The sequence below is a fragment of the Apis dorsata genome, unplaced genomic scaffold, assembly GCF_000469605.1.
Source record: "Apis dorsata unplaced genomic scaffold, Apis dorsata 1.3 scaffold_577, whole genome shotgun sequence".
Classification (NCBI taxonomy): Eukaryota; Metazoa; Arthropoda; class Insecta; order Hymenoptera; family Apidae; genus Apis; species Apis dorsata.
Window position 1 is genome coordinate 43,872 of NW_006263787.1, and position 22,577 is coordinate 66,448.

Here is a 22,577-nt window from a genome sequence, read left to right on the forward strand (position 1 = left end):
CGTGCGCAACAAAATAAAGGAGCCACAACGTTCACAATAACACGGCTTCTGATATTTACCATAAAGATACTCTTCCGCCATGACGATCGACTTGATATTAAAGGATTCTCGTTAGTGGATGTATAGAAGGACACCGTTGGAGTGTGCGTGCCGAACGAGAGTAGAGAAGCTAAAGACGCCGCGCGCACAACGGTCACTGCGCGAAGAACAGTGGTCGCACGTGCTAGATGAACGCGTAGCAAATGAGTTTCGCGTACTCAGCCTTGCGCGCCTAGAATACGTTCTTTCCTTTGATTGGTCGATGCACTTTCAACTATTCTGAACAGCGTTGCCATCTAATATCACAAACTACACTGAAGGCTTATGAAGGGTATTATTTACCCCGATTATTAAAGAAATAAATTAAATAAAAATGCAATTGTTTAATTTTAGATTTTTTATAATTTTTTTTGAATATTAAATTTAAGAATTGTAAAAAATAATAAAAAATTAAACGCAAAAATTATTTCTTAAAAAGCAGACATTGGAATAAAGAAATTAATTATTCTTTACTTGATATTAATATAGAAAATTTGATTAATAATAATTTATTCAAAGAACTATTGATTTTAAAATTTTTAATAGAAAATTTATAATTTTTATAATTTTTAGAATAGTAAAAAATGCAATTATTTATCATATTTATTTAAAAAAAGAAAATTATAAAAAAAATTAACTATTACAATTGTTTATATTAAAAAGTAAATAAAATAAAAAAGTAAATAAAAGAAAAATATTTTTTTATGAAATATATTAATTTTAAAAAATTATTTCAAAAAGATTAATGAATAACAATAGGGTTTAAATGAAAAATTTGGCAACGTTGTACTTAACGACTATTAGTCTATGTAAGCCCTGGTGGTAAGATATGAAACTAACATTGACATACTGACTGCATAAATATCGGACGCAACACGTGAATTATACTTAAATTGAATAATAGCACAATGAAAAAAGTTTATATAAATAAAATAATTTCTATAATATAGTTAATGAAAATTCTCTAAGAGATTTTTGACAATTTTATGAAAAATCATAATTGTATTTTGGGAGAAGTTATAGTCAACCACAGGAACTGATAAAAATGCAAGCCAATATGATTATTCTAACTTGTTTACTTTTGTTACCAACGATTTTTGGAGACATTGAAAAAAATGAAACAACATTTGTTCCAACTCGAGAATGGCAAACTGTGAAAAAAGGTAAGTAAATATTCATTTAATTTCGTTATACGTACGTTTTGGGACTACTTTTTTACGCAACTCATTGTGTGCTCTTCCTAAGACCACGTCAGTCAAATTTGACATCGCGGTTTTTTATGAGAAAATAAATAAATAAATGATTTTTAAAGAGAAACCATTTTTCTTCTAAATTCATTAATTTTATAATAATTTTTATATGAATATAATATCTTTTATTATTTAAAATATATACAATATACTAAAATTTGATAAGTCATAAATTATATACGGCAGTAACGTACATAAAATTTTATTTAAAGGTGCAAATAAATTTTGCTTTGACATTTTAATTACGTATTTATGTAAAATTCAATTTATTGTTTTATTATTATCTTTTTTTTTAAATTATTCACTAGGTACACCAATACCTGGAGGATTACATGTACGACATAATTTTCAAACTGGAGTAACAGAAGCTAAATTAATGGATTCTGAAGATGTTGAAGAAAAAGATTTAAGTGAAAATTTGAATAGTTCTAATATAAATTCTCTAACATTACATCCTGAAAAAGCAATTTTTGAAGAAAAAGATCCTACGGAAAAATCTAATTTGTTTCATCATCCAATTGAAGAATTGAAAGCTAGATTAAAAAAAATTAAACAAGATAGTGGAGAAAATATTCCAGAACTAGATGTAATTATTTTTAATTATAATCAGTATATAACTAATCAATAAGAAATAATATTTCTAAATTATTTTTAGGATGAACATACACAACAGATAAAAAAAAAGTTTAAAGATTATGAAACTTTGAAAAAAGAATTTAAAGCACTTGAAATAAATATTACAACTGATTCAGAATTGTTAAACAATTATTTTCAAAAGTTTCATGTTCATAAAAATGCAATTACCATGGGAACTTTAACAACTGCAGAAACAGAAGAAGTTTTGGATATTTTATATAATCTAGAATATCTACTTCATCAAATTGATAATGCCAAAGTTTTTGCTGATATGCAAGGGTATGTATTAATTTTTTTTTTAATATTTGGATAGTTTTTTTATAGTTTTTTAATTATAGCATGAATAAAATTATATCTCCATGTCTCAATGGAACAAACAATGAAATAAAGGCTGAAGCTTTAAGACTTTTGGGTGCAGCTGTTCAATCTAATCCTAAAGTACAATTAAAAGCTCTAGAAAATGATTTTGTTCAAAAACTTTTACATATATTATCTACAAATAATAAAATGGAAATAAAATCAAGATGTCTCTTTGCTTTGAGTGCTTTAATAAGACAGTTTCCAGCAGCACAAAAAGTGTGGATTGATCATGGAGGAGTAGAAATATTTGGAAAAATTTTAATTGATGATCAGTTGCAAGTACAAATAAAAGTTATGAGATTGATTAACGATTTAATTATAGAGAGACAGAACTTAAATGAAATTACCGATGCTAATCAACAATTAAAAATAAAAGCATATGCAACTGCAGATATTGAAAAAAAATTATTAACATATGAATATTGTAATCATTTGAGCAATTTAATGATAGAAAGTTTTAAAGGTGAACATAATGATCAATTGAGGACTGATAATTATGAATTTCTTGAAACTATTTCTGATAGCATGATTACAATTGCTCCTATTTGTATTGATCGGTTTAGAGAAAATAAAGATGAATTGCTTCCTATTATTCGGCATTTATTGAATTTCTATCAGAACTTGAATTTATTAATGGATAAACTTCAAACAACTGGAAATTCGCGTGATGAATTATGAACAAAAAAAAAAAAATGAAATTAAATGTGTGTAAAGACAGTATGATTATTTATTTTGCGTCGTGAAGTTATAATTGTACAAAGTTTTGTGTGTAATGAAATTCTTTTGGCATAGATACTTTTGAATATCAATGGATATTCTACAAAAATCGTTACTAAATATAAATTTGGTAACATAGTTTTAAGTTGAATACAAATATAATGTATTATAAGATGAATGTATGTATATAGTCAAATTTGGAATTTTTCTTGTACATATAGTACTAAGATATTTGAGTTCTTTACTTAATAAATTGAGAATGTTATATTTATTGTGTTTAGAAAAGATTATTTAATAAATTATTTTATATCATATATCTTTATATTGTATAGAAAAAAAATGATTCCAAGATCTGTGTATATTAAATTATTATATTATATAGAATAAAATACTTTATTTACAAATAATAATGATTACATATGAACGATTTCCTCTCGTGTAGTCATAGTTTATAGAAAATATACTTGCCGAATCGTTTAAACTAGTTGCCGGTTGAACTAGTTTCATACGTTCCGAATTTCTATTTACACGTGCTTAAAAAAGACACTATCAAGTGTTTTGTTGTGAAAGAATAATCCTTTAAGTACAAGGATTGCGTTTATTTTGCTCGATATATAAAATCCTTAAATAATATATAAACTTACGGAGAATAAGATGGAATCTCCTTAGATTCAATATCTGATCTAATTCGCGAATTCCTCTAAAATACTTGCCTTTAATTTCTCAAATTTTATTAAATACAGTGACGCTATATCTACATACCAATTTTACAGATTTTACATAATATTTGTTGCATATTGTTTCTGTTGTGATTTGATATACAAACTTTTATATATATATATATCTTTAAGAATATGTTTTTTGTTGCTTTTATAATAAGATGATAGAGAATGCAATATATTATTTACAATACATTGTAGGAACATAAAATATACATTTGTTAGAATGCACGTATCGTACTAACCGATACATGTATCCGAAAATACATTTATCTTTCTGTGCGTAATTTACAAAATTTTTTTGGAATTTCAAAATTTTTTTTAACAGTAAACAAGGAAGCATAAACATTATGTACATGATGATCTGTTTTACAACATGAAAGTCAATACTGGTTTTACAGTAACGCCTAAATAACAAAGTTTAAGTGCAAAGTAAGTTGATATAGAAACGGAATGACGTTTTATATAACATGTTTTCGATAGTTTACGGAGGAACATACGTATATTCACGTATAAACTATGTCAAGTTTATAACAGTAATTTTTGATATAACAATATAATTCGATAATATCAAATTACTAATAAACAATTGAAGTATATAAAAATAATTCAGATTTTTTTTTTTAAATGTTTTTTACTATTAAAAAAATAATGTTAACTATTGTAACTAATATTACTATTGTAATCAATATTCAAAGATATAAATTACTGACATGAAAACGAAATGCAATTCCTAAAGAAAAGTTTTCTAAAGAGCAATTTAAACATAACAATTAGATAAAATGTAAAAATAGTAACTGCGTTCTGAATATATAGATAATTATGAAGTGCTGTTTCAAACTAAACTCAGTACAAAAATTGAGTAATTTATACAGGAATTTGGTTAATCATTAACCGTCATTCCTCGTCTCTACCATTTTTCGGCGTAGATGCACCATGATTGAGCAATAAGTATTACATGATAAAATTTTCTATGGCAAATTTGAATTATTTGTTCGTACACGTATCAAGAGACATTAATATATAAAAAAAAAAATTATACTCGATACGTGACAATATACATCAACAAATTGCTAACTTTATTGCAAAAAGAAATAACTTATTAGTCGCAAAGAATTGTTAAAATTGCCATAATAATAATACCAAAAACTAATGCGACTAATTGTTTCAAAGATTCTTTAGGACTAGTTTCTTTAAGCAGTTCAGGTAGAATGGTCACCATGCCGATATGTAGAAAACCACCCGCAGTGAAAGGTAATATCCAATTCGTTTTTGCTCCTAAAAAAAAATTAAAAACATTGAATATGTTGAATTGTTTTTGATAATTTTAAAGAAACGTTACTTACCAACTTCGCTACCAGAAAAAAATACAGCTGACATGGCCCCAAAAATACCACCACTAGCAGTAAGAAGCTGCGCCCGCGCAGCATCCCATTTATTGAATCCACTGCGTAATAGAATCGCAAAATCGCCGATCTCGTGAGGAATCTCATGTATGAGAATAGCAAACGTAGTGAGAACACCTAAACGAAAAGATACAAGGAAAGAACCACCCACAGCCAATCCATGAGTAAAATTATCTATAATATTGGCTATCAAATTAAGATAGCCTGTTATATGTTTCGGTTTTTCCTTTTTAACAGTCTGTTTATCATCAGAAACGTTGTCTGGATTATCTTTCTTAGAGCAATCTTTTAACAGATCAGTCGAGAAACCATTAGTTTTTGCAAGTTTCTTCAAACAATCTTTTGCTTCATCTAATGGCAAACCTTTCAGAGTATTTGATAGTTTGTCACACATTAATATTGGCTTGATGCCATTAGTAACAAAGCCATTCTTGTGTACATCTTTGTAACCGTTTGGCAATTGAGAATATCCGTTCTTCTTTTCCAAGAAGGGCTGTACCTATAACAATAATACAAAATAATAACTATGCCATGTTTATAAATAATTTAATCATTTTTATAGAATCAAGGAAATTACCTCATTAATAATTTTTGAAAAGTCATTGATAAATTGTTTTGAGAAACCATTCTTTGAATTACTTTCAATCAAATTGATACAATTGTTATTCTCTATTTTTTTTTCAGTTTCATCACTAATTTTATCGGTCAAATTCGCATTGTTCGCAGAAATATCTTCGCTTTCAGCTTCTTGTTCGAAGGCAAATAGCTTTTCCACTATAACGAATATCAGAAAGCCTCCTAGTATCCATAGACCAGGAGTCGGATGAACAGCATCCGTTGCTGAAACAAAAATAATTTTGTAATCGAAAAGATATAATTTACAGATCTATGCAATTTTAAACTCAGCACGGTCATCTATAAAAATAGAGGACAACAAAAGTGACTGAGAAATTGTAGGTGGATTAGGAATGAACCAGTTTAATTTAGGAGAGGGCAGTTGGCAATTGAAATCTGCAACTGAAGTACAATAGGGTTTCAGAACATCGTTTGAACCGTTCACAAAGCAGTCGACGGAGGTGAAGGATCGCCTTGAGTCACGCTTAGCATAGATCTAATATGATGAATTATAGCCTGAAGCTTAAATGGTGTTATTACAATTTAGATATACAGTTTCCGATTGAAAAGAAATTCATATAGTTACGTATTCAATACGAGTCGTGTATAATAAAATCAAAAATACAACATAATAAATGAAAAACTTATCAAGGCAAAAATAATAAAAGCAGTTAGCCGTATCTTGCAACGACGTTTTTAACGATATAAAGAGGAAGAGAGATTAGTCACGTTTCTTCATGAATAAGAAGATATTGTGCCGATCGATTGATCCATTGACATCCTCAACTTAATCTTTAACATTCTTGCATACATGTTTTTCTCGAAACTCATTTGTCCTTCGATCCAACTGTCACACAATAAACACGAAGATCTTTTAGAATAACATCATTCAAGATGTATAACTTTTTGATATCTTTCATATAACATGTGACCTTTTGCACACTTTATAGTTCAATAAGTTATTGTATCCATTACGTAATCTTTAGTCAATAACATGTCAAGTATTCTTAAATTAGAAACTGCTTTGGAAACGTTGTTAGTTCTAACGTTGATAATTTTTGCATTATTTTGAATTTCTTAACGATTTCGTTCATCATGATTTTTATATGACTAAGAAACATATTTGACGAGATATTCGGAAAATGTTTAGGTTGAAAGTGACGAGGAATACACATAAGTTCAATACAATTTTGAAATCTTAAAATAATAATAACGTGATAGTGATTTAACAATTATCGTGTGTAACAATGATAAATTTTTATGTTGTCTGAAGTCTGAAAAGAAATTTGAAGTTTGTTCATGTAGATATCGCAGTTAACTCGTCCGTTATCATATGTGATTCATATTCCAATGAATCGCGTAACGCCTCCGTTGCCATTCTATGGCACGATATTGCAAACAAGGACGAGCTACCAGTTGATAATAATTTATTGCCGACTCTTTGCCTCTCTGATTCTTTTCATCTGCGTTATTTAAATACACAATCTTGTTTTCAACGATTCTCAGATTCTCGTTTAGTATTTTCATTACCTTTGTTCAAAGAGCCGGTCTTCCATGCTTCTGGTAACAAATGCAAAAAGATATCGCCAAGAAGACCACCAACTGCAAAGCTCAGTAATATTTTCAGCGTACCAGAGCTATCTGTAACAGAAATAACATCAAATTCTTTAAAAAAAGAAATGATCAATAAGAGTCGTAAACTATAATAAATTGAATTAGCGAAATTTAATAATAGAATAAAGCAATGGATTATTAATATATATTATAATTAATTTTGCTGTAAAATTTATGAAATTGTAGATAGAATTAAACATGAACAAACTGATTGTATGTCATTGTACTAAAAAGTGTAGGAAGTTGAATTTAACAGATTAAAGATGTTCTAGAAAATTGTTCTGGACCTCGTCCTACGCACGCACACGCATTCATGCGTGCAAGTATGAAAAACGTGGGTGATTTTTCCTGCAGAGAACTGATAAATTACAGAGTTAAACACATGGAGCATTGATTCTTTTTGAAATATAACCTAACTTTTATTTCCTTTCCTTTAAAAGATATTGAATTCCTTAAAGGAAAAGCGAATTTAATAAGAAAAAAAGAAAGCATGCGATTATAAGATAAATATTGTTAATCTTTTCGCGTGGAAAAATAAAGCTATCTGAATTTCCGATCAAAGAAAACTCAATTACGATTGAAATTTATCTAAACATTATCTAACGTAGGTATATATCATTCGTTTAATTAAACGATATCTCGTTTTACTAACCAGATTGCCAATTATTTGTATATATACTTCCATATTTGTGTTAGTAGAAAGCGCGTCGAAATTGAATCGGATTGTACTTGAGCCCCTTTCTGTCTGTAATTCGCGATCCATCTTATTACGTTGATGATTATGTAAAACTTGCTATCTTTGTTCCTAAAAAGGATGAATCGAATTTTATTACACTATCGTTATGTGTGCAGTATCTCAACAATTAATCGTAATTTCGAATAGATATCCGAGAATTCTTGTATGTAATACGGATTACTTATCGATCTTAAATCTTGCTATCGTCAAGTAATATAATTTTTATTAAAAATTGAACGAAAAAATAGATAAGATAATTACTATTGTCTCGATCTTAAAGAAAAGATCTCTAAAGAAAGATAATTAAATTTTCTTCTCTATTTTTATTAAATAGTAGAAATTTTCTAAATATTCATATTTCAATGATTTTAAAACGTTTGCACTTATATTTGTTGAATGAGATACAAGAGAAAGTAATGAGAAAAGAATTTCTGAAGGAGGATAATAATATAACAGACAAGTCTGTATTCATAACGGTCAATGTACTCTTAATTAATTTTTCTACACCACGATGAACAATCTACATTATTATGATGTTAATTATTCTATACGATAAATACGTCTGCTTGTTTCAACTCATTTAAGCTTTGAAATTTACTGAATGATTCTTTATGGAATTTTTTTTTATTATTGCTAATTATATATTTATTAAAAAATCCAATTATTATTAATCATTAAATATATGTAATATAATATCTACATCAATGTCTATATTATTCAAGTTGAAAAGTTAAATTGAAAATTGTGTTAAGATGTTAAGAACATTATATACATTAACACTAAATCAAACGATTAAAAGTTAATTGGAGTAGAACAATATCAATTTTTTTCTTTATCTAAGTTAAATGTATAAATAACATTTCAAGAGTTCAGACATTCTCTTTAACGATATACAAACTCTGCTTTTGAATAATAATATATGTATATTTCTCTTATTAATATTATGAACTTTGCGCTGATTTCATAATCGATATAACAGTCAATAAATTTTATTATGTCTCTTGATTTTAAAATATTTACATATTGCACACGTCTTATAAGTAATGCTTTGAAATTAAAAATTAAAATTACATTAACATTTCGTTGAAATTAAATATTTGTTGATCATTATTTTTCTGGTAATCAAGAAAAAAGTTGTATACATTTTTAATCGCTATGATTAAAATCGTGAAAGTGTTTTGTTGACATCAGTTTTACAAATTGACGACAAAACAATAAATCATAAACAGTAAAATCAACAATGACACAACTACGATAATGGAAAAACCATTTTACATTGGTGATAATTAAAAGGTCATGTCTAATCAATTAAATTTGCATTTTTTTTAAATATATGATATTGAGCATTTTTTTCTCAAATTTAAAATTAACGAAATTTAAGAATATTCTTCAAAAAACAGCTTTTGACCTGAAATTTTAAAGACTCTTTCTCGGAATCATACTTTTTAAGAAATCAATGAGCAAGATATTTCGAGAATCATCAATTAACCTAAAATTTTACAAGTTAGAAGAACGAAAGATTCTTTTTTTATTTTAAACGAATGCCATTTTATCTAAAAAAAAAACTTCCCGAAAAATATAATATTCTTCGTTCATCTAAATAGATCATTAGATAAAATCAATATTAAATAAAATATAAATTAATAAACTATTTTTTGATGATTCAATTCACGCATTTCTTCAAAAAAATATTATTAAAATATTTGCTTTTTCGACTTGTATGAATAGGCATGATCTCTTGAATTTTTTAATGGTATTGAGTTACGTGAGCTCGTTTCGCAGGTTAGATTATGCAATTCGCATAATATTATAATAGAGTTTAAACTTTCACTCAAAAATTGTATATAAGAGAAATTTTAGGATAAAGAAAATAATAGTTTAACCATCCATTTTAGGATAGTTACGAAAGAATAACAATTTTCTATCATAATTGAGTATCATAAAGAAATCGATATCGAAATAGCATTCGAGAAGATCATGATTGCAAAATTCCCTGCAATATAAGCTTCTTAAGCTACAGTAATCTAATTTTAAACGTTCAATAAAAAATACACCAAAGAGCATGAACTGCAAATATATATCAACGTAATTTCCCGCTATTTATAATTTTCTTCTATTTCTAGAAATGATCTTCTGTGAATTGATTAAAAAAAGACATTTCACATATAAAAGACAGTATCCAGAAAAGAAATTTGAAATAAATATGAAAAAAAAATAAGTTGACGTCGAATTGATAAATTTACGATTCGGAATTTTGGAATTCATTATACGATAATGTATTAATAAATATTATCATCAGCATGCATTCATTCGATTAAAAGTAAGTCAAGAAAAAATTTTTATTTCTATTCTTCTATTTATATTTTTCATGCTAATCAAAGCATCAAAAGCATTCATCAAAGCATATGTATCTCGATTTATTACTCCAATAAAGAATTCCTAGAATCGTTTGACTCGTGATACTTTTATGATGAAATATCAAAACAACATTGCAAAGTTAGTTTTAATTTTTTACTTGCTGTATATATTTAATTAGAGTATGAGAAGTTGTATAAATTAAAATATCGATTGTAATTTTATGAATATATAAATAATTTAAATTTGAAGCAAAGCGTAGAAAAGAAGAAAAGAAAAAATTACAATAATTAGAATATTTATAAATAAATGATAAATAATTTATAAATATCTTACTGAGCAAACATGATCTTGTAAAAATACTATTGAAAAAATCAAATATAGATATTTTGTAGAATGAGTATAATAGTAAAAAGTAGTAGCTGGAATTATAATATCGCTCAAAGTTATCAACTAATTTGATACCGTATCGAGAATCGAATAATACAATATCAATGTTATTTATTATGTCGTTTATTTTTTATCGGATATATCATTTTTATTGATAATTACTCAAGATAAATGATAGATTTTTCGCGATTTTTAATTTCAAACAAATACCGTTCGTTAAAATTACAGAAAAATTTTTTTTGTGATTACTAATATTAATAATTGTTCTCTGAACGCGTGACAAAACATCTGGCAATTGTAACAAGTCTACTCAATTACAAATATGGAAAATAACATTTTTTTCGATTCCTTGCATAATTATACAAAATAAATATTATTCAAGTATTGCTGGTTATTTTATTTGAACATAATATAAGAATAAACAAGTTAATATATTAAAAATAATATAATGATAAATATATAGAAAGAACGATAACAGGCCACGAGTCTGGAAATAGTATTAAAGCACTCGTTAAATTGCAACTCTAATTGTCCAACGAATCGTTTAAGAACGCAATTTCTTAATTATCATCGATAAAATGACTAACAAGATAACAAGTACGTATTCTAAAGTCAATAGGAAAATAAAGAAAATAAAGGAAAAATAAATTTCATCACGTTCTCGCTTTGAATTTCATTAAGAAATATTGAAATATTGAATAAAGGAATTCATCTTGGCGTCATTTGAACATATATATTAGGAACGTATATATTCGCGTAGTTCTAAAATAGGAAAATCGATCGAATGGTATATGAAAGCATTTAAAGAAATTAAGTATTATAGTTAATAAAATTGTTCATTGGAAAGACGATGTCATTTAAAGTGCAATCGTGATCGGATCGAACGAAAAAAAATAGAGGACACATCTGTGAGTGCAATTCGTGGGTAGAGCAGCAAGACCCGCTCGATAATAGATTCATTCCAGAACAGTCGTTCCCTCGGTTAAAACAGGGGAAGTGTCGTTTCGTATGCCATCCATGCGATGATTTCCAGATTTGTCCTTAACAATCTTTTTATTCTATATGAACTAATGACGACATAGAAGGCTAACATAGATATGTTAATTTTTGAAGATACTAAACTGAATTTTTTCTTATGTAAATTTCAATTGTTTTTATAATAATAAAATCAAGATCATGAATTTTTTAAAATCATTTTTTGTAAATGATTTGCATAACTGATAAAATTAAAATAGTGATGACAATATAAAAAATTATTTCAGTAACAGGATCCGTGTAGTAGAAAGGCTGTATAAGATATATAAAATCGAAGGATCGAGAAGATACATGTAAACGAGAATGTAGTCCGATCGAATAGCAGAAAATTGGTTTATAGAATTGCATTATTCGATTTACAGTTTCGTAATATAAATAAGATGTTTTTCTTAATCTCTGTATATATTTAATAAAACAAAAAAGAAAAATATGAATAACTCTTCGCAAATTCCGGTGACCATATGCAACGATTAAATTGATCAATAAGCAAATATATAATTTATGTCATAATGAAATATTAAAAAAGAACAGAAAGAAGAAAAGATTTTATTTAAGTTATAAATAAGAAAAAAAAATTCATTAAAAATTATAAGATTTAAGAAATTAATCATATTATTAGAAACGTAAATAAATTCAGTTCTGCTGTTTATAATTTACTATTTAAAGAATTCAATAATTATCGATTATTTTTTACACGTAAATTTTATATGTGAATCATCATCACAAAAAACTATTGATGAAAAAATAAAAGTAAAAATTACTTTAAGAATATCATTTAGGAGTTTTCATTGGAAAAATATGTAGCGTATGCGCAGTAACGTATCGATTTATTTTCACAGTTTCCCTTCTTTGCGTCCAGGTATAATCAAAGGTGTTGGTGAAAGCCAGCTGCAACAGATGCTTCGTTCCTTCTCCAATGAGAGAATTTCTGAAATACCCTTCGTAACCCAAGGGTCCTTTGGAATCTTATTTAACTAGTTTCAATAGAGAAATGAATAGACGTGCGTATGTGTGCACGTGAAGGCCAACAAGCCTATTCTAAAAGAGAAGTTAACGAACTGAGACGATAGAAAAATTTCAAACTTGCCTATAGGAATAATTCAGTGATGGTATCTTTATGCAAAGAAGAAATACATTTGCAAAAAGTATGAAAGAATAAATAAAACTATGTTAATATTTAGTTGACATACATAATACTTTCTAATTTCAACATATAATTTCAACTAATTTCAACATAATGTCCAATGAAGAAACATTAGAATTATTTGAAAGACATGTGCATTAACTACTACATGTCCTTGAATTCTTCTTAAACTGATTAAAACAATATTATACACATTCACACATACATACACATATTTACACACATATATATAGTATATGTCTCACGAAGGAATTGGAAAATTCATTCGTATTCTCCACTGTGCTAACAGGTTCCATGACCTTCGTATTATATTATGTGCTATAGCGTTATTTACACATGTAAACTCTATATATTTCTCGTTCACACGATTCAAATGTTATTACTCATGTTATTATTTATGCTACAATTTGACATTTTAATTCGAAACAGGCTTTAGTCGATTTTTCGAGAATTTAAAAACAAGATTTCTCTCTTTCGATCCTATTCTTTTACTTTTTCTTATTGAAAATAAAACAATAATACTTCGGAGAGAGATTTCCCAATTTAATTATTTTAATCTTCTATATTTAAAAATTAAAAAATTAAAAATAAATTAAAAAGTAAAAAAGAAAAAATTAACTGAAAATATTAAATAAAAAGAAAGTTCATATTTTTTCTATTCTTATCTTTCTCGTCTTAAAACATGATATGTATAAAAATTGTAAAAAAATATGTAAAAAAATTAAATTTGCATTTAAAAAACTGGTTTCTTATAATTTCATTGTTGAAATATGCGTACTTAGATGCAAGTTTTACGACCTTACCTGCTTGCATTGGCGTGGAACAAGTAACTTCGCACAGACCATGGATTCTATTAATACATTTCATATATAAGAATGCAATGAATATTATCCTCTATTGTGTCTGCATTTTCGAAATTTTATCATGTTACAATTAAAGAAAATTATAAATATAAATGTTGATTAAAAAACTTATCATTTGTTGTAAAGATTACAATTAATTTTGAACTGTTATGATCAGAACGAAATAATCTAAGAAAAATCTTATGATTTTAAAATTTAAAATGATTTAAAAATTAAGAAGAAAAACAGTTCTTGAAAACATTTTTCATTGATACAATTAAAACAAATAGAAATATTTTGATTTAATAAATATATATATCTATTTCGTAGAAAAATTACGTTTCGGGGAAGACGAAATACGAAGCGATATAGCAAATAATATGCGCAGCATATCTTGCTTGTGATTATCTTTTCTTGTGATTGTGTTTTATTTTGAACATTCAAAAGAACTAATATAATAATACATCATTATTTTTATCTCTGCGGTATTATTCAAGAAATACGAAAATTTCGTGTATATTAAAATTATATGATTTTTTCCAAATAAAAAAAAAAAAAAAAAGAAAATATAAATAAATGAGATTGAGATAATGTGCCAATATTAATTTCCGAAAATTCACATATTTTTCTTTAGAAACAGACAAAAAACAATTATCTTTGTATATTTTAAAAAATAATTTCACAAAAGTTGAAAAAATAGCGTAAAAATAAAAGTATATTTTGAACTATTTTTCTTCTTTTTTGAACAATTCGATTTATTTCAATCGATTACACGATATAATTTTCAATGAAATTACGCGAAATGATTTTCTGTTATGTACATTGATATGAATACAATTAGATTATAGAATTTATATTTCTTAATTTTTTAGTTAATTTTATATTTCTTAAAAATATAAAATATTGAATTTCAGACACAATATTTTATATTTCTTAAAAATATAAAATATTGAATTTCAGATACAATATTATGTTTTTAGAATTTATCGTTTGTTTATTGTTTTTATTTAAAATCATTTCATTTAAAATGATTGGATATATTAAAAAGCATAAAAAAAATTGTAAAATTATTTATAATTTTCTTATCAAATATTTGCAAATAATAGTGACATTAAATAATTAAATTACATGAAATTATATTTAACAAAAAAAATTAATTAACGTATAAAGATAAGTATTTATTCATTTTTTAAGCCTTATTCTACTTATCATAAAGAAACATATAGTTTCATGTGATAATTAATTATCAATGCATATTATTTAAGATACTATGCACATATATATATATATATTTTTATCTTTTTATTGCAATTCAGAAAAAATTAAAAAATAATTTTATAAAATATCATTAATTAATTTGATTAATTATTACTAATAATTTAATCTATCAACAAATAAAATATGATTACATTTAATTATAAAATTAAATTAATTAATATCGAAGATTTTTATTGTAAACTTTATTTATATATTGCATAAATCCACACGTATATGCAAATTTAAAAACATTTATATTTAAAATTTTTTAAAATCAAAGAAGCAAGTCCCATTAATCATAGATATATCGTAAGTAACAAAATCAATTCATTGGTACAGATCATCTGTACTAACCTATGTGAAGCTATTTCCCGCGTGCGCATTTAAATGTACACATAACCTCCCTTAGCGATTGTCAGAATCCCCCGTAGCAGAAAAACACTATGATTCCATGTGAATCATGTAGGCTCATGCTGACTAAAGAAAATAACATGACAACGAAGGAAAAGAGAATCTTTAGGTGTTATTAAAAAAAAAAAAAATATTGATTATATTACCTCCAGTTTTTATATCAGCACCTTCTTCTATGGGGATGACCAAAAGTGGAAAAATACCAGTTAATCCAATCATAGTACTTCCAAGTAAAGAAAACAGCCATGTATAATCGAAATATTCTACTGTAGTTTGCCATGGTATCCACATTTCTTGTGTAATCATTTCATACAGAAATCCGGTCGAGTCGGTACAATTTTGTTGTATACACATGTTTGCCGCCATGTTTATGTCGTGAATCAAATATTTCGTTTGTCAAAATTCTTTAAATTTTATTGATCTTTTTAATTCTTTAGTTCTGTCTTAATTACTTGATTCAAAATCGTCGTAAACGAAATATAATAAACAAATCACAACAAATTTTCTTTATAGTTTGTTTATTCAAAGATAACCTCTCTCAATAATACTTTTAAGAAAATAATTATATTTTTACACTGATTAATAGTCAATAAATAACACTAATGAATATAAAATCTTTCAAACAATGAAATTTCTTTGAGAAGAAGATTTATCAAGAAAATAAACTGGAAGATCTTGTCGAGACAACGACTACCAAGCGCCCGACTAGCCTACACTGAGGACTGAGTACGGACGCTACAAATCAGGCGGTCGCCGCCTCTACTACTGTCGTCGATCTTGTCGATCAAATCAAGCCTTCTGCTATTTTCCGCCGCAATGCGGGGGATAAGAACTGTCAATGATAAATATCAGGATAATTGTTTATGTTATTGTTTCACTCTTAGAAGATCTCACTGTTTCTTGCGTTTTTTTCTTTTATTTTGATTTTGTTTTTTCACTATAATTCTTTTCGCTTATTTAATTCGTATTTTTCGCTATAATATTTCATACCACCGAAATAAGGATAGAAAAAAAAAATAAAGTTTTTAAAATATTACCAGAAAAAAAAATTCTTTTTTTTGTATTTTTGTAATTCTATTTTTTTTTATATTTTTAATGAAAATATTTTGAACTTCAGAAAAATTTGTATAATCACTGACGAAATGGAATAATCACTTTTACCGCCACTACTGATAAACACGATTACACAATGACACACAATATATGTTTTCAGTTCGTATATTTTTGGTTATGTTTCTTCGAATTCGTGGTGTAAGAATACAACAAGCGTGTCATATCACTAATTTACAATTAGAATTGCAATATTGTTACTCTATTTTGTTTTATATTTATCTTGTTTTGTTAATTAACAAATAATGTATAATAACACCCATTCGTCACAATGTTCAACAGCTAATGCGTATTATAACGAAGGCAATCCTTTTTATAGCTACTGAAGCGCTCCACCAAGTCACTATATATACTTAATACAGAGATGGACAATATATCTGCTTTGAGTAAGAGAGAAAAATAAAGAATAAAAGAATAAAAAAGAAAAAATAGAAAAAAACAAGGAATACAAATTTAATGCAAATCAATAACAAAACAACTAATTACATACTAATTAAAACAAAAGTCAATATTTGAAAAAATTTTATTAATTATATAAAAAAAAGAAAATTCATTTTCAACATTATTGAATATTGAAATCGATAGAGGCGCTGCTGTGCTTCTTGGCTAATCTTTATATATACATATATTTAAATTTAATATAAAATAAATCAAAATATAATTTTTAATATTTAAATAATTAATGATAATATTTGATGATAAAAAAGAGATAAAATTTGTAATATTTTTTTATATATTAAAATGAATTAATATTATATTGATATTTCAAAGTATTGAATACCAATTATATTCCAATTTTGTGCAAAATGGCTTCCATATGACAAATATGATAATTAATTTCGTTGGAATGATATTTAATATTTTTATTGCACTATTTAATATTAATTATTAATATATTTTAATGACAATAATTAAAATAAAAATCCGATTTTTAAATAGTACGAAAGTAATTATATTATTTTTAAAAATAAAAATGAACACATGATTCACTTAAAATTATTTTTTTCGTAGTGTGTTAAAGTAAATTTGTTACGATCTATTGCGAAACACCACTTTTGCAATCGCCATTTTGATGATCGATTAACGTATAAACATATACTTTTCCTTATTGTTAGATAACAATTGTCTATCAATACCTATTACTGATAAGTTTAATGAATCTGAAAACAAAGAACGGAAAGAATGAACATTACTGATAACATATTGCTATTGTATAGCTATTCGCAAAGACCAGATTAAATGAAAACTGAGATTTCTATCCGGTAAAGTGTTAATTGATTATAAAAGTATAAATAATTATTGAAAAATATCCGGTTGATTTATACCTTGTTTGCCTTTTTTTACTTTATTATATATGTATATATATATATAATATATATTTTTTATATATATATTTAATAAACGCATATAACAAATTATAAATAACTATTTATATTTATACATTTATAGTTACAAATATATCTGAGATCTGCTTCATCTCGAATGCACCTACAGTTGGTAACAATGAATTTAGTAACGCCATCTTTAATTAAAATTAGCAAATATACAAAAAATATTGTATAAAATATCTTTTAAAAATATTTTTTTCTTTTCTTTAATCAATTAAAACAAATAAAAAAATATTGTTAAATATAACATTTTGTATTACCAACATTTAAAAACTTGTATCAATTATTACCACTTAAAAAACATTTATATTTATAAAATAATTATAAATAAATCGAATACATTGTAAATATACATTGTCTAAAATTCAGTAAATTACAGTTAATGTACATACATTATACATGGCCTTAATTAATCAAATTGCTAATGGCGCTGAGCCAAATGCTATCTATTTGGCTTGTAATCAAAAAGATATTCAACAACTGTCATACATTTACGCTTGTCATTCAAAAAATTTTTCCAATTCGATCTTTAAAAAATCAAAATAATACAAAATCATATTTCTTATAGGTTCTTATACGTTATTTTTTTTACAATGATATAAACCATATTATTATATATGATATAAACCATCTTAAAAAATATATATATATATTCTTTATTGTTTTTCATATATTTTGTTTTCTATAAGCTATAAAGAAAATAAAAAATTAAAATCTGATAATTTTAAAAAAAGATATCAACATTTAATAGTTTTTTATATCATAAATTCTTGTCTTATTATAATATTATTATAATATACAATATTATATATAATATTGGATAATAAAATAAATCAATCTCAGATTTTTCAATCATTATGGAATCAAAGATTGTTTAATTTTTTTTTATCTAACTAAATCTAAAAATAACTGCAATGAAAATGCAATATTAATAATAGGAATTCAGGATGTTTTTGGTTATCGAATTTTCAAAAAGTCCCGCAATAAGTTCGGCCCTCTGCTGGCTGTGGATCCTTGCGTGGCATAGCTCTCCAGTGAATCTATTTTAGGGAACGACAGAAAGTTAAGATTATTTTAGTTACATTTTTCACCTCCGATCTAGAACGTAGAATACTTAATATCACGATGGTTGAACTGATCGATTTTCGGCAAATACTGCGGGTTGCATATGTTTCGAAATTAAAGATAAATATTTAAGAAAGAGATTGACTTAAAATTACAAAAAAATATCACAATTATAAAATAATTATATAATATAAATATTAGCTCGTTTCGTTTAAAAACTATTATTGGAAGATGACTTGTTCTTTTATCCTTTATCAGAAAACGAAGAAGAATATATGCAATCTCGATTTCCGTAATTCATCGAAATTTATATCTTTCCATATACTCGTTATATAAATTATATATGTGAAATTTTATCTTCTATGCTCAAGTGTCATTATATGTTAAAAATACCAAACAATATTGTGAGAATGTGTTCGCAATGATAAAGTGTAACTTTAATCGGTATTTGCATTATATGCAAAAAGAGATATATAAATTCTAATATTTTGATATTTAAATTCGTTCTTAATCGATCGATAGATCTTCATCATGGATGCATTTGGACGAAAAATGTCCAATTGGAACGTATTAAGTGTAGAAACCGCTCTTCAACAACTGAATACTTTCGAAGAGGATTCTAAGGACTTTATAACACGTTCAAATACGGTAAATTAAAAATTTCAAGAAACAGAATCTCTTATCATAATTACAATTTTAAACAAACTCATTATATTGATACTCATACTTTTTGTGATCATTGTGCTGGTTAAAAAAATAGCAAAATGTCAAAATCATGTCTTAAAGATGAATTTCTACATGATATTGCTAGAATGTACTTACTAACTCCTTCTATCTATTCTTATCTCGTTTGACTACCTGACTGACTGCTTGTCTTTATTTATAACTAATTAAGCTGCACACGGTTTGAAATGAATCCTAGAGTGGTCCAGTCAATCAGAGAACTCTTGACAAATTGGTTCTCGAACCGGGAGCATTTCTTAAATCTTTGCAATGCTTTGAGATTTTGAGTTAAATTTACATTGACATGAACAAATTTACTTTCCCGTTGACCTTTCTACATCCGATACGGTTTCAATAGTTTGATACGGATCGAAAGGTGTGGTTCAAAGTGATTCTTTTTTAGATTGATCGTACAACTCAACGGATAATTAATTGCATGTTCAACAATGAGCACCTGGCACAAATTGGACGTGGAATATGCCACAAGTGCTATATCTAGAGAGGATATCGGTGCTAGTATTTATCGAAAAATTGTGTCAAAAGTGGTAATTATCTAATTAAACTATACCAATCGATAGTTTTATTTTATCAGTTTGGAAAGTTTTGTAATAATAACTTTATAACTGTTGCATGCAATTTCATAGATTTTTTTTAAATCCGCAATCTTCTATTCATGTAAAAATATTCGTCATTGCATAATTTAACAAATCATTTGAAGAAGCATCGTAATTCGATTTGTAAGAAAAAAAAAAGTATTTAAAAAAAATGTTATCAATTTCTGTAACAAAATTCATTATCGCAGAAAGTCATTCATGACCTTTGTGATAGAAAGTGAGCAAACAAGAATTACAAACAAGAATTGTTAATTATATGAAAAAAAAATTCAGACGTAGTATTTATTCCATCTTGTTATTTAATCGAAACAGTCGATTCTTTAATATCATAATGTAATAACATCGATAATCAGATAACAAGATTCAAGTGTTTTATCAAGAAAAATGATTTAATTTTTTGTTGTAATATTTATTGACAAAACTTAAAAAACTAATCATTGATTAAAAATCTTTATATCTTTATCCTCTTTATATCTTTATATCTTTATCCTCTGAAATCAATAGATTGAAATTAAAAATAACATAGAAAGATAACAGTGAATACATCAGTAAACATTGAAAATTTTGTCGAATATGTCGAATATAAAAATTAAAAATAATATCAAATAGAAAAAATAAAACAAAAATTGTGGGATAAAAATTAAGTAATATATTTTAGTTGAATATAATCATAAAAAACAATATTTGTAATTTTTATATAAATAATAAGATGTAAATAAGATATTAGATAACCTTTGAATTTGATGATAACATTTATTTTTCATTGATTTGATTAATCGAATATAAAATTCCGTATTTCTGATTTGTTGGTGAAACTTTATTGGTGATATTTAATTAATGCCAATTAATGACTAATTCTCAATTAAATTCAAATCTGGGAATTAACTTGATTATTTAATTACATTCACATTTTTCCTTATAAGAAACGTCTTAATTAATTTAAAAAAATATTTTAAAACATCGTTTCATTTGCATATGAATTTATATAATGTGATGATACACAAAAAATAAATTTATCCTATTTTGCTTGAGAAAAAATTAAGAAACACATTAATGTTATATTATTATTGAATAGACGAAGATTTTATTGAAGATGACAATAAAATTCAATTTATTCAAAAATATTTTCTGATTTAATATAAAAATTATGAAATGTTAAGAATACAGATTCAATCTTATGTTTGATTAATCGAATGAATGTTACAAATGTCATGGAATCATGAAAGAAATTATCCAATATCCTGCTTGGTTACATTATTTGACTAAAACGTGTTTTTTAACTTTTATCTTTTAGCTTTTATTTCATTTTTTCGATTTAATATTATCTAGTTTTTATGAAATCGTATTCGAAAAAATGTTTAATATTTATTGGTATAGGGGTTGTTATCTTTCTATTTTATTTTTTTTAATCCCGATTTATTGATTCTAAACGATAAGAAAACTATATAAAGAAACTCGAATAGTTTATTTTTTAATTTTTGTATATCTTTGTACAAGTATCACGTGCATGAATTTGTTTTGACATTAAGTCTCGTGTCGGAGAAGTTCCAAGTCTTACATCAACTAAATATCATTTTGGCAAATTTCTGATTTCAGATTTCTAGAAAATCTGTAACATTTTATTATTTAACAAAATGATTGTCTAGTATAAAACAAATCAAAAAGTACAAAAAAAATAATTATATTTTCTTTGATTTAGAGAAGAATGAAAATAATTTTTATTCATATTAAAGGGGAAATAAATGTGTTTAAATATTTTTCGAATTAGTTTTATTTTATTTGTTTTTATTATTCATGATATACTTTTGAAAGTGAATCTATTTTAAACATCAAAATAAATAGTTGTTATATAAAAATATTGATTGAGGTTTATTTATTAAATTATAATCAAATGAATTTGCGTTACACGAAGCAAGATGGAAATAAAATAAAATTATTCTGTCTTTTGTTTTACATCGTATTCTCTTTCTGCTTTATTTCTTCTAAAGCGAATTCAAATTGCTCATATAATTTATAATAAATAACTTTCAACCGATATTTTTGTATATCAATTTTTATGTTTTATAGACTTTAGACTCAATCTTTCAAAAGTGTACAAATTATATATATATA

General features: G+C 25.5%; 4 protein-coding genes across 6 annotated transcripts in view; 2 read left to right on the forward strand and 2 right to left on the reverse strand.

Moving 5' to 3' along the window:
- The window catches only part of LOC102671229 (nucleoplasmin-like protein), a 4,427-nt gene extending 3,995 nt beyond the window's left edge, over positions 1–432 (reverse strand). For both annotated transcript variants that reach the window (XM_006621024.1, XM_006621025.2), the window contains exon 1: positions 60–432. In XM_006621024.1, the coding sequence (XP_006621087.1) occupies positions 60–81 (22 nt within the window). In that variant the 5' untranslated portion in view covers positions 82–432. The remainder of the gene's footprint in view (positions 1–59) is intronic.
- A 448-nt stretch (positions 433–880) lies between these two features.
- On the forward strand, positions 881–4,249 carry LOC102671081 (nucleotide exchange factor SIL1). Its single transcript, XM_006621021.2, has 4 exons — positions 881–1,241; positions 1,637–1,914; positions 1,984–2,243; positions 2,303–4,249. The coding sequence occupies exons 1-4, from the start codon at positions 1,124–1,126 to the stop codon at positions 3,000–3,002; spliced, it is 1,356 nt and encodes a 451-aa protein (XP_006621084.1). The 5' UTR covers positions 881–1,123; the 3' UTR covers positions 3,003–4,249.
- On the reverse strand, positions 3,393–16,975 carry LOC102670950 (zinc transporter ZIP13 homolog). The gene is made up of 5 exons (XM_006621020.2): positions 15,712–16,975; positions 7,312–7,422; positions 5,744–6,006; positions 5,107–5,665; positions 3,393–5,038 (listed from the first exon to the last, which is right to left on the reverse strand). Exons 1-5 carry the CDS (start codon positions 15,929–15,931, stop codon positions 4,863–4,865), a joined length of 1,329 nt encoding a protein of 442 aa, XP_006621083.1. The 5' UTR covers positions 15,932–16,975; the 3' UTR covers positions 3,393–4,862.
- A 2,168-nt stretch (positions 16,976–19,143) lies between these two features.
- Positions 19,144–22,577, forward strand: part of LOC102670717 (F-box/LRR-repeat protein fbxl-1) — a 7,501-nt gene continuing 4,067 nt past the window's right edge. Inside the window, exon 1 of one of the 2 annotated variants that reach the window (XM_031513103.1) lies at positions 19,144–19,776. In XM_031513103.1, the coding sequence (XP_031368963.1) occupies positions 19,660–19,776 (117 nt within the window). In that variant the 5' untranslated portion in view covers positions 19,144–19,659. Of the gene's footprint in view, positions 19,777–19,916; positions 20,397–22,577 lie in introns of those variants that run through there. The other variant, XM_031513105.1, reaches the window with a different exon arrangement.